This window comes from Phocoena phocoena, chromosome 11, assembly GCF_963924675.1.
Source record: "Phocoena phocoena chromosome 11, mPhoPho1.1, whole genome shotgun sequence".
Classification (NCBI taxonomy): domain Eukaryota; kingdom Metazoa; phylum Chordata; class Mammalia; order Artiodactyla; family Phocoenidae; genus Phocoena; species Phocoena phocoena.
This window is the reverse complement of record NC_089229.1, coordinates 4,354,325-4,372,417: the sequence shown is the minus strand read 5'-3', so window position 1 is coordinate 4,372,417 and position 18,093 is coordinate 4,354,325. Positions and strand designations below refer to the sequence as shown.

The window sequence follows — 18,093 nt, the reverse complement described above, 5'->3', positions numbered from 1 at the left end:
AAAAGTACATTGCTATAAGATAATAGAGGAAAAAATATATATAATAAAAACAAATGTACAATTCAGGGGGGATTATTAGTATATGTTATAGAAATCAAAGCCCCTGACACCCATGAATATGATATTGCTAACAACTAAAGCTTAATTTCACCGTCTGTGTACTCCTGAAACTTGTCTCTGACAGTCTTTAGGTTCTCCGGGGCTCTGAGGTTTGGGGCCGCTGTCCTCAGCAGGACATCTTCCCGGGATGCTACTTGTTGCCGTAGGAGTTTAAGGTGGGCCTCAATTTCTTTTTCAGATTCTAGAGCCTATTATTGGCAAAGAACAGCAATGGTTAGCATGCCATTTAGATCCAAACTGCTAAGGTACAATAATTAGGCACAGGGCCCTTCGGGATCTGGCCCGTTTCCCTCTGCATCCACTCCTGCCCTCCTTTGCAGCCCTCTCTGAGTCTGCAGTGCGGTCAGGTCACACTGCTGTAGCTTCCTGAAGTTGGCTGTGCTCTTTCCTAGCTCTAGAGTCATAGATGCTGCTCTCCTGGAACGCGCTGCACCTTCATCTTTCTTAATCTGGCTAAAAAAGTAACAATTCACGTATCACTTCATTTACTCGTTCATTAAAAAATATTGATCATCTACTATGTATTAGACACTGAGGATTCAGTGATGAAAACTATTCTGTCCCTGCCCTTAAAGAGCTCACAGGGAAGTCAGACATGCAAACTGGCGTCTGCAACAGTGCGAAACCCTCCACCAGGCAAGCACAGGTATTATGGGGCAGGCAGAAGGGATCCAACCCATCTGGAGGGGTAACACTTAAGTTGAAACCTAAACAATGAGCAGAACTAACTTGAGTGAAGAGAGAAGAGAAAAAGTGATGTAGGCATCACCTTCCAGGAAAATTTTCTTGACCCCCCCCCCAGAGGGGTTAATTAATATCTGATAAAGGTGACATGTTAATTCATTGGGAAAAGAATTATTTAGAAGATGTTTAGTAAACCGGTTAACTTACGTACCTTTTAAAAAACAGATTCTTACCTCATACCATATATAAAGATAAATTTCAGATTAATTAAATAGGTGAGTGAAAACAAAAAAATCACTAACAGGAAGAAAATATTTATAAATATTTAGTCAGTAATGTCGTGGGGAAGGACTTTCTAAATACGAAAGCACTGAATAGACTATAAAATAGATAAGAACTTTATTCTGATTGCCAAAAGTACCACAAGTACAATGAAAAGAGCCCAACAAATCTAACAAAATATATTAGAAACATCTGAAATTAGAAGATGTGGTAGCTACTGCTACCTGGTGTCCATTCTCCATTTCTTCCTAACAGAGCCCATGTTTGACTATCTCCCTCATACGTCCCAGGAACCCTGCTTGGTCTAAAGCTAAGTCCATCCCACCCCCAACAGTGATTGGTCAGGAATGAACATGTGACCCAATTTAGGCCACTGTGATGAGAGGACAATTGGTAGAGCTTTGTGGAAAAGCCTTTCTTCAATCTTTAGAACAGCACCACTACAAAAGGCAGTCTCTCTCTTCTCTGAGGGTTGTGGTTGGATGGCTGGAAGGCCAAGAAAGGCTACAGTCATTTTGCCCTCATGAGAGAAGCAGCTTCAGGACGAAGTCAAAACACAAAGCTAAATATGGCTATAGGGTTAAGAGAAAGAGTGAGAGCTGCTAAATTAAAGAGACCATGAAACTGGATTCCAGGTTTGTGCTCTGTAGCTGTGAAGGATTTGTTGCCTACTGAGGGTACTGCACTGGGACACAGACAGGGCAATTCAGGATGCTGGAGTATGTTGGCTACTTCTGTCTATTTCAGGACTTCTCAAAGACGTTACTATTCATTCTGAATCTCCAAGAAGGGAAAAGACTTTCAAAACACTGACAGAAACTTTTCTTCTTTGGCAAGACATTTCATGGTATTGGTGTTCTACAGAACACACAGAAACGGTGATATAAAAACTTTAAATGTTTTAAACATTTTATGTGTAACCTATTTAGACTATTTCTTAAAAAACCATTAGGAAATCTACTTTCTCCCCTAAATTTATGCTCTATCATCTAAAATTATTCTGCAGTATTTAAATATTCACTATTACCATGAGTTAGTCATGAACAACAGAAATCTTTCAATTACCTTCAAATCCTCTCTTAGAGAGCTGTAGTCTATCTCAATGGCTTCTTCTTTTTCATATATATCCATTGTTGCCTGGGTACTTTCTGCTTCAGGTCCCAACTGAAAAACATATGAAGCCCTTTCCTTGTTATCTGAAATGGTGATCTCTACTCATCTGTCTGTCCCAAGGTCTCCAGCTGATTGCCACCTCATGCAGATTCAAAGTTAAAACCTTATGTTGGCCTGCAAGGCCATGATGGTCTGGCCTCTGCTTCCCCTTTAACTTTACTTTGTGCCAGTCTTCCTGGTACTCGCTCTGCTCCCACTACACTGGCCTCCTTGAACAGACCAGGCACACGTCCACCTTAGGGCCGGCACACTGCCCTCTGCCTAGACACACTTCCCCTAGATGTCTGCATGTCTTCATCTTCTACGTTGTCTGCTAACCAGCTGCCTTCTCTCAGGACATCCGTGGCCTCTGCATCTAACATTGCAAACTCTCCTCCACCAATACTCTCTATGCCCTTCCCTGCTTTATATATTTTCTTTAGCCTACAGCATCACCAAGTACATGAATATTGTACCTGTTTACCATTTTGCTTCTGTGCCTCTCTCTCCCCTAGTAGAATGTGAAGGAAGGGATTTTTGGCAGTTATACTCACTGCTGTGGTCTCAGTGCCTAATGCAATGCTGACAACATAGCAACATATTTCATTCCAATATATATCACTCTGAATGGAGAGAGGAATAGGAAAGAAGGGACAAATACATGAGCAGTTACTCAGCTGTAGGTTGGTCTTTGGTGTGATGCTGATACCAAAAACAAAGACTTACAAATTAAGAGAAAAGAAACCCTTTGTCACTCACTCTTTTCTAGACCTTCTCAGCTGAAACAAACCCAATAAAACTACTTTTGGAATTAAGTCTATATTTTATGTAATATATTTATGTTAAAATGGTTCACAAGGAAGCGGAACTTGAATACAAAATGTAATGCTGAATCCCTGAATCTCATGGTTCCTGTTTATGTGATTCAACATCGTATTTTGTATGAAGCTTCTACATGGCCATCTGATGCCTTGCTATTCAAAGTGTGGTCAGTGGGCCAGCGAGAGCGGGCCTCGCCTGGGAGCATTAGCAATGCAACCTCTTAGGAAACAAGATCCCCAGATGCCTCACGTGCACAGTATGCTTTGGGAACCAGTGATCTGGTGTAGTCTTCCCCACAATAGAAGAATCTTCTATGAGAATCCTGGCAGATGTAGGTAACTTACCCTCTGTCTGCACACCTCCAATGGAAGGGAAATCTCAGGTTCTACCTTACAATGGTTGTAAGACAATGATTCCTTACAACCGTTGTAAGACAATTAATTCTATTCAGCGATCCTTGTCCAGCCCTCTGGAGAGACACAATTTATACCTAATGCCTTTTCTGTTTTGGGCTTTATACACTACCTTGTATAGCACCCCTATCACATGGCTGCTACTAGATGTCTTGTAAAATTTTAATCAGGGAACTCCCCACTAGAGGCCCTCCCTCTTTCTAGTAGGAAGTGTTCCCCAGTAGAAGAAATCTGACTCTGTCCTAAATCCCCCAGCCCTAGTATCCCCCTTAGGACCAGAAAGAACAAGTAGGGTCCATCCTCTATGACAGACCTTCTTCTCTTCGAGGGATAACCATATTCTCCAAGCCTTCTCTTCCCAGCACGACACGGTTGGGGCCTTTTCACTATCGTGGACACTTTACTCTCAAAGAGCACCATGCTTAGTGTGCGAATGCAGTGTCCCAGTGTGGCTTGATCAGCACAAAGTGGAGCAGAACTATCACTTTTTCTTTTTAGATAATGATTCACTATTAATCCGGCTTAAGGGATTAATACCTGCTTTGAAAGAGCCCACTATGAATATGAAAGTAGTTCACACTAATAAACAAATAATTTCACACTCATGGTGGGCATGTTGGAGAATACTTCTGAAAGTTCACACTAACTGAAAGAATAGGACCAAAGCAGCAGCAGGAGTACTTAACCAACAGCATTCACCTAGATGTCAGTCATTAAAACAGCTTCTTCCTCTGCACTATTCTATGACGAACCTCTTCTAAAATTACACTGCCTTTTAAACAGACTTTCCATTTCTCTCTATATTATTGTGAGTACTGTTTTTCTGCTCCCATCCACTTCTGCTGTTACAGATGCCTCCCTTCCCTCTCTCTGCACCCTTTAAGAGCAGACACGTGGCCCTGAATGAGCCAGAGTTCTTCCCCAGGATTCTTCTAACTGAGAGGGGGCAGGGGAGAGGTGTCTTTCCCCTCTGGTCAAAGCTGGTGGCTACAGCTGCAGCCCCACGAGGAAAGCTGATCTGAAAAAATAAAGCCAATACATACTGAGCCAGAAAGAGTCCTTGACAGTGTTCAAATTCCTGGACCGAGTCACGTGTGAGACTGCCTCCATTCCAGCCCTAGCCCTTTACCTGCCTTTTCCCCGTTTAAAGCCATCTGAGTGGGGTTCAGGACACTTGTGGCCAGCAAAGGGTCTTCTCCTTTCCTTATCCTTTCCTTACCTTCTATCTGGGATGTGATCTCTGCTAAAATAGAGAAAAAAGACTTTTGGCCGAGCCGCGCAGCTTGCGGGATCTTAGTTCTCCATCCAGGGATCGAACCCCGGGGGCCTGGCAGTGAGAGCACCGAGTCCTAACCACTGGACCGCCAGGGAATTCCCAAGAAAAAGGATGTCTGAGTATAATATCACACCAGAATTATGCTATGAAAAGTGGTCAATATTAGCAAGAGAAAAATTGTTTTATAGTTACTTCAAATTGAAGAACCCAAAGGACTGAAGGCCTCTTCTGGAGTAGAAATTGGATGGAAATGCATGGATTTCTGACTGGGGGCAGAGCAGAAAGGGGAGGAGGGATGTGGAAGGGAGACCACAGAGATTCACTAAAGAACTCAGAGATAATCTGAGAGGTAAAAGAAATAACTATTTTCACCATCCTCTGGATTGGCTAACAGTAAGATACTCTTCCTGAACTGTATAGTCATATCTTTCTTAACATGAGTGACAGAACTAAGGGTGTATAAACTTCCAGCCAGCCTAAAGAGTACTGTGTGGTACAAACGTGACGAGGAAGAAAGGAAAGAGGCAAACAGAGAAACGTCCACCGCTGGCCGACGCTGGTCTCGCCCTCTGGCTCCGTGGGGCCTGCTCTTGCCTCCCCTCCCCCACACTCTCACCACCTGGACAGACTCAGTGAGGCACGCTTCTGCTGAGAGAGAACCACCTCAGGTTGTCAGTGAAGGTGCAGAGCAAGACCCCTCCACACACCATGGACGACGTTACCAGAGTACAGAGAAGTGCTCACGCCAGCAGGCCACTGGCACCTGGCCTGTGGCTCACACCGCCTCCCCAGCACCCCTAACTCCAAAAGGTTCAAGTCTCTGACCCCTCTTGGGCATCTGTGCACAGGTAAGAGACTCTGGTCCATCCTGTGGGGCTCAAAGGACATGGATTAGCAAGAGAAATAGAACTGCACAAAATGCCCAGCCCTGTGGCATGAGGACCATCCTGCCCTTTTTCCCTCCTAGAGACGTTTTTTTCTGCCCCTAAAGGAGCTTCAGAACAAGAGGAAGAATCTGCATAGATGCAACTTCACTAAGCAGCCAAAGGCCTTACATTAAGTTCCACACAACTGCACATATTTTAAAATCATTTGCTAGAATACCTCCACTTCAATGATGTCATCCAGTGACCCCAACAAAAGAAGTATTTCAATGTCTTGAACTTTGCAATCAAGCAACATGTTATGTTTCTCTAACCGCTTCTGTTCCAGAGAAGTTTGAAGGATTACAACTTTTTTTCGCCATTTTCCCACTTCCCTGTAAATACACAGATATGAAAAAGTGATTATATTTTACTCATTATGTAAAGTTGCACCAAGGAAGAAAAACATGTTATAAACTTACATGAAAAAAAAAAAGACTTTTTCTTATGAGTGCTGTTAAGTTGCAGAGTTAGCCCATGGATGCTTGTAATTTAAACTTTAACACTCCTGATAAAGGCCATGAATATAATTATTTAATCCAAGGGAGGATTTTCAATAATAAACATTATTACTTTAATCAGGCTAGCACCAATACAGTGCTTTCCTAGTTACCTTATTTTTGTTTTAATTAATTAATTATTTTTGGCTGGGTTGGGTCTTTGTCCCTGCACGCGGGCTTTCTCTAGTTGTGGCAAGCAGGGGCTACTCTTTGTGGCAGTGCGCAGGCTTCTCACTGCGGTGGCTTCTCTTGTTGCAGAGCACAGGCTCTAGGCACGCGGGCTTCAGTAATTGTGGCACGTGGGCTCAGCAGTTGTGGCTCGTGGGCTCTAGAGCGCAGGCCCAGTAGTTGCAGCACGCGGGCTCAGTAGCTGTGGCTCACGGACTCTAGAGCGCAGGCTCAGCAGTTGTGGTACGCGGGTTTAGTTGCTCCGCGGCATGTGGGATCTTCCCAGACCAGGGATAGAACTCGTGTCCCCTGCATTGGCAGGCGGATTCTTAACCACTGCGCCACCAGGGAAGCCCCACTTACCTTATTTTTAAATCTGTACAATTTTTCAAGCTGCATTTCTCTTTCAGTATAATTTCTACATTTTAGAACATCAAACCAAGAGAAAGAGTCTCTTAGCAAGAGAAATGTCTTACCAGTTAAGTCATTATGCACCTGACAGTCTCAACTTTTTTTACTGCCACCACTAACGTAATGCCTTCTATCTTAATGAGGGCTTGGGAGTTTTACCAGTTGAAACAAGGTGGAACTTTAAAGAGGATCCAGAAGAAGGACCAGAAATAAAATTAAATAAATTAAGAATTATATGGCTTTTAAAAATCTGATGACAGAGATGTGGTTCTGTTTAAACTAAATACGAGTTAAAAAAAAATCAAGAGTAAATGAACTTACTTCCACTCAAAAATTTTAGACAAAGAATTTTCTGGCTGTATCTTGAAATACTAAAGGTCTTTGAACATTGTGGGAAATTGTGAAATGCCAAGAGGTTGAGCAAAAACAGAGCTCATTTCATCTGATCACTTATGTTTGTGTCAGTCACACAGGAAAGCAGATGTCACTGTGGTGCAACAAGCCAGCTGACTCCAAGTGTTATTGGTCATCATCATGGCAAACATACCTGCTTATTGTGTAACAGGTACTGTTCTAAGTACCATATGAACACTCACTTATTTAATCCTTACAACTATTCTACGAGGTAGGCACTATTATTATCCCCATTTTACTGATGAGAAAACGAAGGCACAGTAACTAAGCGGCAAAGCTGGGGCATGGAACCATGCAGTGTAGTTCTAGATTCTGCGCCTCACCTGCTATGCTTTGTCACACAGACAGACTAGCAGGAGACTCCCCAACAGGAAGGTACTGGTGTCAAGGGGATTTAGGGAAAGGAACTCTTTATATAGGTCCATGTTTTCACCCACCAAAAGGAACTGTTCACTCTAAACAATAACCACCTCTCTTGGTTTTCCTCAAACTGCAATGCTTGACAGGTGTGATGTGGGACCAAAAGCAACAAAGGGTGTATATTCAAATAATAAGACTTCCTATAATAAAATTCAAATTGATGGTAAACATCTTTTAAACTCTGATAAACTTCTTAGTCACCTATCAACTGCCAAAAACTTCTTCCGTTCCTCTTCAATTTGAGCTTGGACTTTCTCAGTGTTGGTATTCTGAGTGACAACCATGTCCTTAAGTTGCTGCCGTTTCTCCATGAGTTCATCCACAATTTTCAGACAATTTTCTTCAGCCTGAATGGAGATGATTTACACTGTAGATTTACCATCTTCTACATTAATAAGGTCAACAGATCATTTTATTATTAATACAACAAAACCAGCCATTCCAAGGTAAACCCCTATCCTGTAGGCTGCCTGAACCTCTACCACAGAACGTGACCCACCCTTGTTTACACTTCCGGGTAATCACTACCTACCTTTCTCTTTCACTTTGGATTCATTTCTCAGCTTGCTGCCGTCTGACTTCTGTTTCCACTGTCCAGTGAAAATGTCCTTGCTACCATGACCTCTTAATTGGCAATTTTCCAGATTTTGACCTCTTGAAAATTGCCATTTTCCAGACTTTACCTTTTCGACAACTTTCCTCACTTCCTTCTCCCTCCCTCTCTGGGGCTTCTGTAACACCACCCCTTCTGGCCTCTTCATAACCTATGTGGCCTCTCCTTCCAGAACTCCATCCTCGCCCCACTGCTCTTCACTGCCTTCCTCTCTGGTTGGAGCCTCACCCACTCACATATGGATTCAATTTACTCCCCTAAACCGGCCTAGACTTCTGTTATCTATGTCCTCTCTAACTACCTGCTGGAAATTGCTATTTAGATGTCACACAGGGAAGTCATGCTCCACAGGTCCAGAATTTTCTCTCCTTAATCTCTCCTCCTATCCACCAAGTTAGAATTCAGGACTCACCGTGTCACACCCCTCCCAACATCTAATAATTCATGAAGCTGTGTGGACTGTACTTCAAGTATTTCTCAAATGTGTACCCTGCCCCCACCTTCTATCACTATTAGAATTTTTCAGGAACTCAACGAATGTTTAATCATGGAAGATAGTCATCATTTCAATGACTTCAGCCACCCATCATTAATTACCTTCTTTAGGTTATCGATGTCTTCACTACCTTTCTGGACAGTTTCTTTTAATGTGTTAATCTTATTCAGTTTTTTCTTCAGCTGATTGCGACTATATTCAAGTTGAACATTAAGCCGAGTATTTTGTTTCTCAAATTCTAATCTAGTATAATAAAGTCAAGCATTACAAGTGGTAAACAGAGTCCTTCAATTATTTTTTAAACTCTTTTTTAGTTTTTATTATGGAAAATTTCAAACAAATACAAACATAAAGGGAATACTATAATGAATTCCCATATAGCTGTCACCCAACTCTAATAAGTATCAATTCATGGTCAATCTTGTTTTATCTATAATCCCACTCATCACTCCTTCCCACCACTGGATTATCTAAAGTAAATTTCAGACATCTTATAATTTCATCTGTAAATATTTTAACATGTATCTCCAAAAGTGAAGTGATTTTTAATACATAACCATAAACTACTATAGGTAGAAATGATAATAACATCTTTAATATCAAAATGCTATCACTGCCAAATTTCCTGGGTCTCATTAATTAAAAAAAAAACTGCATCAGGATTCATACACTGCATATGAATATGTTTCTTAAATCCTTTAAAATCTATAGTTTCCTTCCCTTATCTTTCTCTTTAAGTAACAATTCATATGTTTATTCTTATTTAATTAGCCAATCAGTCTTTTCAAATAGCTGTTCATTCACAAACTCCAAACTTGGGAATTTAAGAACATGTTCCTTTCTGATGTACTTTCCTACTTTGCTAGCTTCATAAAGTCCCCACAAAGAATTCCAGCATCAAAAAGACAGTCTCTTCAACAAGTGATGCTGGGAAAACTGGACAGCTACATGTAAAAGAATGAAATTAGAACATTCTCTAACACTATATACAAAAATAAACTCAAAATGGATTAAAGGCCTAAATGTAAGACCAGAAACCATAAAACTCCTAGAGAAAAACATAGGCAAAACACTCTTTGACATAAATTGTAGCAATATTTTTTTGGATCTGTCTCCTAAAGCAAAGGGAAGAAAAGCAAAAATAAACAAGTGGGACCTAGTTAAACTTGAAAGCTTTCGCACAGCAAAGGAAACCACTGACAAAAGGAAAAGACAACCTACTGAATGTGAGAAAATATCTGCAAATGATATGGCTGATAAGAGGTTAATATCCAAAACATCCAAACAGCTCATACAACTCAACATCAAACAAACAACAAGATTAAAAAATTGGCAGAAGATCTGAATAGACATTTTCCCAAAGAGGAAATGCAGGTGGCCAACAAATACATGAAAAGATGCGCAACACTGCTAATCAACAGGGCAATGCAAATCAAACCCACAGTGAGATATCACCTCACACCTGTCAGAACGGCTATCATTAAAAAGAACACAAATAGCAAATGTTGGCAAGGATGTGGAGAAAAGGGAACCCTTGTACACTGTTGGTGGGAATGTAAATTGGTGTAGCCATGGTGGAAAATAATATGGAGATTTCTCAAAAAAAGAACTAAAAATAGAACTACCATATGACCCAGCAATTCCACTTCTGGGTATAAATCTGAAAAAACAAAAACTCTAATTCGAAAAGATACATGCACCCCAGTGTTCATAGCAGCATTATTTACAATTGCCAAGATATGGAAGCAAACGAAGTGTCCATCAACAAATGAATGGATAAAGAAGATGTGGTTTATATATACAATGGAATATTACTCAGCCATAAAACAGAACAAAATTTTGCCATTTGCAACAACATGGATGGACTTGGAGGGTATTATGCTAAGTGAAATAAGTCAGACAGAAAAAGACAAATAGTGTATAATATCACTTATGTGTGGAATCTAAAAAATACAACAAACTAGTGAATATAACAAAAAAGAAGCAGACTCATAGATATAGAGAAGAAACTGGTAGTTACCAGTGGGGAGAGGAAAGGGGGGAGGAGCAATATAGGCGGAGGGGACTGAGAGGTGCAAATTAGTAGTTATAAAATAAGCTACAAGGATATATTGTATAACACAGGGAATACAGCCAATATTTTATAAAAACTACAAATGCAGTATAACCTTTAAAAATTATGAATCACTATATTATATACCTATAACATATAATATTGTACATCAACTGTAACTCAATAAAAAAGCCGTATCTCTAAAAAAAAGAATTTCAATATCAACTGTAGCTCATACTTTCTCCACCCACTCTCCCTCACATAGCCTGCTAATAGAATCATTCATTTAAGAAACATTTTAAAGCACTAATTGTATCAGATACTGTGCTAAATACTAGTAATACAAAGGCAACAACAGTAATGATAAAAACAAAGAGTCATATTTAATGAGAGGTTACTATATGCCAGACACCATTATAAATGCTTTTACATGAATTAACTCACTTAAGTTATATGACTCTCTGAAGTTGGTAATACCACTATCCCTATTTAACAGTTGGGGAGACCAAGGCACAGAGAGTTAAGTATCTTGCCCAAGGCTACCCACTTAGGAAGTGCTGGAGCCAGGCATGACACACTCAGGCAAGGGCCAAAGAATCCCTGCTCTTAATCACTGACCATGCTGCTTGTACGAGTGGTTAAGAACAAACCCTTCAGGGGTTTATTTCTGCTGCAGGAGGCAGACGCACAGGCTGTGTACGAGTGGAACACTTCTTCACTTGGCTCCAGGATACCACTTTGGCTTTCCTCTCCCCTCACTGGCTGCTCCTTTAATAGTTCCTTCTTAACTCCTCAACTTGCTTACATAGCCTAGGATCTCTTCTCTCTTCTATCTACATTCATTCCCTTGGTGATCTTATCCAGTCACATGACTTTGAGTACCATCTGTATACTGACAATCCCCAAATTTATATTTCCAGCCTGGACCTCTCCCATGAATTCCTAACTTGTATATTCAACTGTCTACTCTACTACACCTTCAATTGGATGTCACAGGCACCTCAAACTTAATACCTGGGATACATAATGGATAAGCTACTGTAAGTAATAAGAGGCATTAGCAAAGTTATCAGATGTTAGATAATTTAAAATTTGATACCATTTTTCTAAACCAGTAGAAGGCAACTAGGAAAATATCATAAAAATAGATACTAGTCATAAGAGGAAAAAAACTATAAAATATCTAGAAATTAAGAACACATAAGATCTTTATGGAAAAAACTTTAAAATTTTAATAAAGGATAGAGATGATTAGAATAAATGAAGATATATTCTATGTTCTTAGATGAGAGGACTTAATATTTTGAAGATGATCTCCCCAAATAAATCTATAAATCCAATGCAATCTCAATCAGAGTTCCAGTTGTATTTTTATGATTGATTGGCAGAACTCCTTAGCAAGAAACTATATTGAAGTTCAAGCAGACTACAGAACAAGGAATATGACAGGGATAAAAAGGGGCATTTTATAAAGATAAAGGGATTAATTCAGCAAAAAGACATAATGATCCCAAATATATATGCACCTAATCACAAGGCTTTAAAATACATGAAGTATAAACTGACAGAACTGGAAGAAGAGAATGAGAGATCCAAAAGTACTTAGAAATTTCAACACTCCTCTCTTAGGAAATGCTAGACCAACTAGACAGAGAATCAGTAAGTACACAGAAGACCTAGCAACACCAATCAACTTGACCTAAGCGCCACTCAGAAAACACTCCACCCAAAAGCACAATGCATATTCATTCCAAGTGTACATGAAACATTTACTAAGATACAATACATGCCATGCTATCAAATAAGTCTCAATCAATTTAAAAGGATTTAAATAATACAAAATATATTCCTTACCACAATGGAATTATTAAAATATAAATCAGTACCAGAAACATATCTAAATCCTCCCCCCACCACAACAATTTCTGTTAAATTAAATAACACTTCTAAACACCCCATAGGTCACAGAAAGAAATCACAAAGAATATTAGAAAATACCTTGAATGGAATGAAAATGAAATAAAACATACCAGAAGCAGTGGGATGCAGGTTAAGCGGTACTTAGAGGGAAATAAACAGCTTACATGAAAAGAAGAAAAGTGTAAAATAAATAAAGCAAGCTTCTACCTTAAAAAGCAAGAAAAAGAAGAGTAAATTAAACCCAAAATAAGTAGAAGGAAGGAAACAATGTAATTAAGAACAGAAATCAACAACACAGAAACAGATAAACCATAGAGAAAACCAATGAAGCCAAGAGCTGGTCTTAGAAAGGATCCAAGGATCCAAAGGACCTCTAGCTAGACATCAAGAAGAAAAAAGACAAGACAAACTAGCAATATCAGGAATGAAAGAAGGCACATCAGTACAGATCCTACATAAATTGAAAAGAATAAAAAGGAAATATTAATAACTTTGTTAAGAAATTTGATAACTCACATGAAATGCACAAATATTCCTTCCAACACACAAACTACCAAAACTCACTCAAGAAAATAAGATATCCTGAATAGCCCTGTATCTAATAAGGAAACTGAATTTGTAATTTAAAAATCTTTCCATAAAGAAAGGTGGGTAGCCCAAGTGGCTTCACCTGAAAAATTTACCAAATTTTTAGGAAAGAAATAATATAAAAACTCTCCATGAGAAAACTCCATTTTATGAGTCTGGCATTACCCTGATACAAAAAAGTGACAAAGACATCTCAAGAAAAGAAAACTATAGGGCAATACTCTCATGAATATAGATACAAAAATCCTTAACAAAATTTTAGCAAATCAATCCAAAATATTTGAAAAGGATACTACAGCATGACCCAGTGGGCTTCACCCAAGGTACGCTAAGTTGGTTTAACATGCTAAAATCAATCAATGTAATTCACCATATTAATAAGCTACCCCCCCAAAATAAAACCCAACCATACAATTATCCCAAAAGATAGCAGAGAAAGTATTTGACAAAATTCAACACTCATTCACGATAAAAAATTTCAGCAAACTAGAAACAGAAGGGAACATCCTCAATCTGCTAAAGGGCACCTTAAAGTTAATATCATACCTAAACGTTAAAGACTTAATGCTTTGCCCCTAAGACTGGGAATAAGGCAGGATGTCCACTCTCACCACTTTTATTCAGTACTGTACTGGAGGGCCTTGCTCGTGCAATAGGACAAGAAAATAGAAGGCATACTAATTGGAAAGGAACATATAAACATGTATGTGTATGTATATTTTCCCCCTTATTGTCATGTCTTCTCATTTTCTTCAAGATGCTTTTGCCATGCAAAAATTGTTTTTAAATTTCTATACATTTGCAGTTTATCAACCTTTTCTTTTATGGCTTCTGGGGTCTGTCATACTGAAAGACTTCCCTAATCTATTTTTTATAATTTTCTTATGACTTATTCTAGTAATATTTTTATGCTTTCCTTTTACTTACATTAAAATATTTGATTCAGCTGGAATTAAAATCTGAGTCTAAGGAATGATGTAGGGATCCAAGCAGGTTTTTTTCCAGGATGCTAACAAATGTATTCCAACTGAGTTACTGAAAAGTATATCTTTTCTCCACTGATGAAATGCACCTTTATTTTAAATCAAATTTCCCTTATAGATCTGAGTATATTTCTGGACTCTGTTTGTGAGCCAGTACCTCAAGATTTAATTAAGATAGCTTTATACTATGCTTTAAAATCTGGGAGTTCTAGTCCTTTCTCATATTTTTCTTAACTAGTTCTGAATGTGAACTCTAGAATCACCTTATCCAGTTAAAAAAAATCTTGTCCATACATGTATTGAGATGATATTTAAAGTACACTATAGATTAAATTAGGGAATACCAACTTCTTTACAACATTGAGTCTTCCTATGAAAGAACTAGTTTGCCTTTCCTTTTAATTAACATTTCTGTATATAATTCTCAGTCTTGTTTGAAGGTTTCTTTATATATTGCTTTCACATCTTAGTTTATTTCTAAGTAGCAAGTATTTTACCTTTTTCCTCTCTACTATAATTGGGATATTTCCACCTAATATATTGTCTCCCTGGTAGTTTGTTTATAGAAAGGCTACACAATTTCATCCATATATGGATATTTACAGAAAACTAAATAAATTTTAATAACCACTGCGTAATTATTTCCCCATTCTCTTATTTTGTATATTTGTGCTTCCTCTCTTTAAAAAATTGTGGAATAAAAGAATTAGATCTCTTTATTAAAATAGGAATGATTACTAGCTATTTTTCGACAAACTGAAATGAAGACTACCTCAGGCAAATTCCTTTAAATTATGAAATAATAGTTACATTTATATATAAGTAACTGCTTACCAACATCTTTTAATAAAAATACCTTTTTTGATCAATTTCTTGTTGCCGTTTAACATGTCTGTTCTCAAATTCACGAATATTTTCTACACCAATTTCTTCACAGAAGTGTTGAAAAATATCATCTTCAACCTTTTAAATTATTTTAAACCAAGTGGTTTAATAATTAATTTTAAGAAAATACATAGACAATGCTTAAATCTACGTTTTTCCCACCAAGATTTTCCTGGATTAGGCCAAAGACTAATCCCAACAAGCATGACTGTACTCTGAAAAGTCAGTGCTTTCTCTTTCTTTAACTCCATAAACTACACTTACCTATTTTCAAATTTCTTATTTTGAAAACTAAGTAAGAAAGCTCATAGCTGGCCTTTTAAGTGTTTTGCCCCTATGAAGTGTTTAATACAAAATCGGAAGTATTTCATTCACCAAAATATAACATTCTACATAAATACATAAAATATTCTTTATATTTGAGTAATACTTTATATTTGAGTAATACTCTTTATATTTGAGTCTTAAGCAGTGTAAAACCAAGAGGACTGAAGCATAGAATTAAGACTCAAAACACTTGGAAAAACTAGAATGAGCCATATCTAACAAAATAACATTTAACATTAATATTTTTAAAGCCCTGCATTTATGTACTATTATAGGATAAGAGAGACTTGTTTTAACAACAGGACATGTTTAAAAACTTTCAGATTTCAGTTTAATATAAATTAAATATGAAAGTGATATGACTGACACAACAGTAAGCTATAAACTGTATAAGTAGATAATCCAAGCCATGGAAAGTTAATAGTTCTATGTGCAGAGTTCCAGGGTACTCTGAACTGGTCAGATAGTATTTTTACATTATTTTTTGTTCTGGGCATTGACAAATAACAGAGTACCCAAAGGCTGGTTACCAGAATTGGTCTTAGAGCCATAGTAAATGTAAATAACTAGGGAATTAGGGGTATTTAACCTGGAAAAGAGATAATTAAGGGTCAACATAAGTGTAGTTTCAAATCAAGTGGTAAAAGGCAGAACCAGAGGCAATGGGTGAAAGTTATTGAGTGATGGTGTGACAAACAACTTTTTAAGGATCAGAGATAAGCAACAGCGGAATGAATTAAACCAGAAAGTGTCTGTCACTTTATAAGCAGAGGATAGATGATCATATCTTTGGTGCCCCGGAGCCAAGCAACTGTGCCTGGCATATAATAAATGTTCAAGAAAAAATTACTGAGTGAATACGCAACCTTAAAAGATGACACAAATGACAAAGTTCTTTCCTTCTTGGTGTTAAGGGCAGTGAGAGAAAGAAAGTGGCTGCAAATTTTACAATGGACAAGGAGAGGCTGGAGAGCTGAAGAGAATAACAATGTATACTACTAGTCATTTTCTCTTGAGATTAGCAATAGTGGTTCTCAAAAAAACACAAGGAAATTAATTTGGCAAACCAATAGAACTTAGCATTTATCAAACTTTGCTTTAGCACATATTGAAGAAGCCCTAAATTTGGTATCTGGTCTAGAGCTATATTCCACATGCCATTTAGTAGTAATATAGCATTCATAACCTTATGTATCTTTCCTTCAAATTCCTCAATTCTTCGTTGCCGTTCTTTGATTCCTTCACTCAACATAGTACATTGAGACTCAATATTTAGCAATTCACTTTGTAGCTGAGATTGTTCCTGATTACAAAAGAGAAAAAAATGTCTTTTTAACATGGCCATTTTAGCTTTATATAGTGAAGCCAAAAACATGATAGGTATCTTTCTGAATAAAAAGAGAATCTGTGAGATAAGGTAAATTCAGGTACAACTGGATAACAACATTAACAACCATAAAAATAAAGTAACTTAAAGAACTATAATATACCTCAATCATGGGGAAAAGTATAAAAACTACATGGTGTTTTATAAATGTAATTCCTGAAATTCTATGTCCTGGTTCTAATTTCCATCAAATTTTATGTAAGTCTATGTTACCTGGTAAAAAGCAGCAAGGTGCTTCTTTTTGATTATTTCTAGTTCACTTTGCGAATATTTGAGTCGTGTATGAGTTCCTTGTACTAGAGTCTGTATTTGTTTCAAATCTGCTTCCTTGCGAAGTGTCTTCATTAAATCCTAAAAAGGAAGGGAAATATAAAAATATTTTATAACAGACAACACTTCTACTTTTCACAGTGCTTTCATATGTCATAATTCACTGCTTTTTACATATAACCGCGTCCACACTCCACCTGCCCTTCTTCTGATACTGGGCAATTAAGTACATAAGTCATCTGGAGTAACCAAGATGCCATACAACATCCTCAAAAACCTAACTATCTTCCTAACAGGAAATGGGCATGAAAATGAGGAATGGGGAGTGCATGTTCCACCCAAGGCACAAAAATGGCATAAATGAGATCATATGATATGTGTTGCCTTGTTTTTAGTGCATCTTTGTCTTGCCTCATCCATTTCCTTCTCCCTTCACCCACCCTATTACTCAACCAAATTAACTCGCTAGTATATGTTCTTCTGTGTTTCTACTCCAAGTCCGTATATGAAAACATGTGTATACATACTCACCTATATATGTTGTTTTTTTCAGTCTTGTTTTACAAATTTGGAATCACATTAAACATGCTTTTCTGCCTCCTGCTTTTCTCATTCAGTTACTCACAAAGGTCAACTGATAAAGCTCTAAATTCAGTCTTTTAATGACTGAACAAAATTATTTAATTCTTCTCGTAATGATGGGCATTCACTTGGTTTCCAGGTTTTTGCCAACACAAACAGAGCTGCAATAACATACTTGTATGTATACCCTTAAATATTGGTGTTTTTATTTCCATGCAATAGATTCCCCAGAGTGAGCTTAATGGGTCAAAGGTATTCATGTTTTATTATACTAGCTGGTACCAACTGCTTTCCCAAAGGCTACAATTCACATTTCTATAAATAACGTTATGAGTATGTGTTTCTTTACAACTCTACCAGCATATACATTTTTCCCAAGTCTTACTGATATGTCTGAAGTAACA

General features: G+C 37.8%; 1 protein-coding gene across 1 annotated transcript in view; it reads right to left on the bottom strand.

The window, feature by feature from the left end:
* SMC1B (structural maintenance of chromosomes 1B) overlaps positions 1–18,093 on the bottom strand; it is an 85,924-nt gene that overhangs the window by 8,705 nt on the left and 59,126 nt on the right. The window contains exons 13-20 of the mRNA XM_065887293.1: positions 17,051–17,188; positions 16,637–16,753; positions 15,095–15,201; positions 8,796–8,937; positions 7,787–7,932; positions 5,854–6,007; positions 2,152–2,250; positions 152–308 (exon numbers count right to left, since the gene is read on the bottom strand). Coding sequence (XP_065743365.1) covers positions 152–308; positions 2,152–2,250; positions 5,854–6,007; positions 7,787–7,932; positions 8,796–8,937; positions 15,095–15,201; positions 16,637–16,753; positions 17,051–17,188 — 1,060 coding nt within the window. The remainder of the gene's footprint in view (positions 1–151; positions 309–2,151; positions 2,251–5,853; positions 6,008–7,786; positions 7,933–8,795; positions 8,938–15,094; positions 15,202–16,636; positions 16,754–17,050; positions 17,189–18,093) is intronic.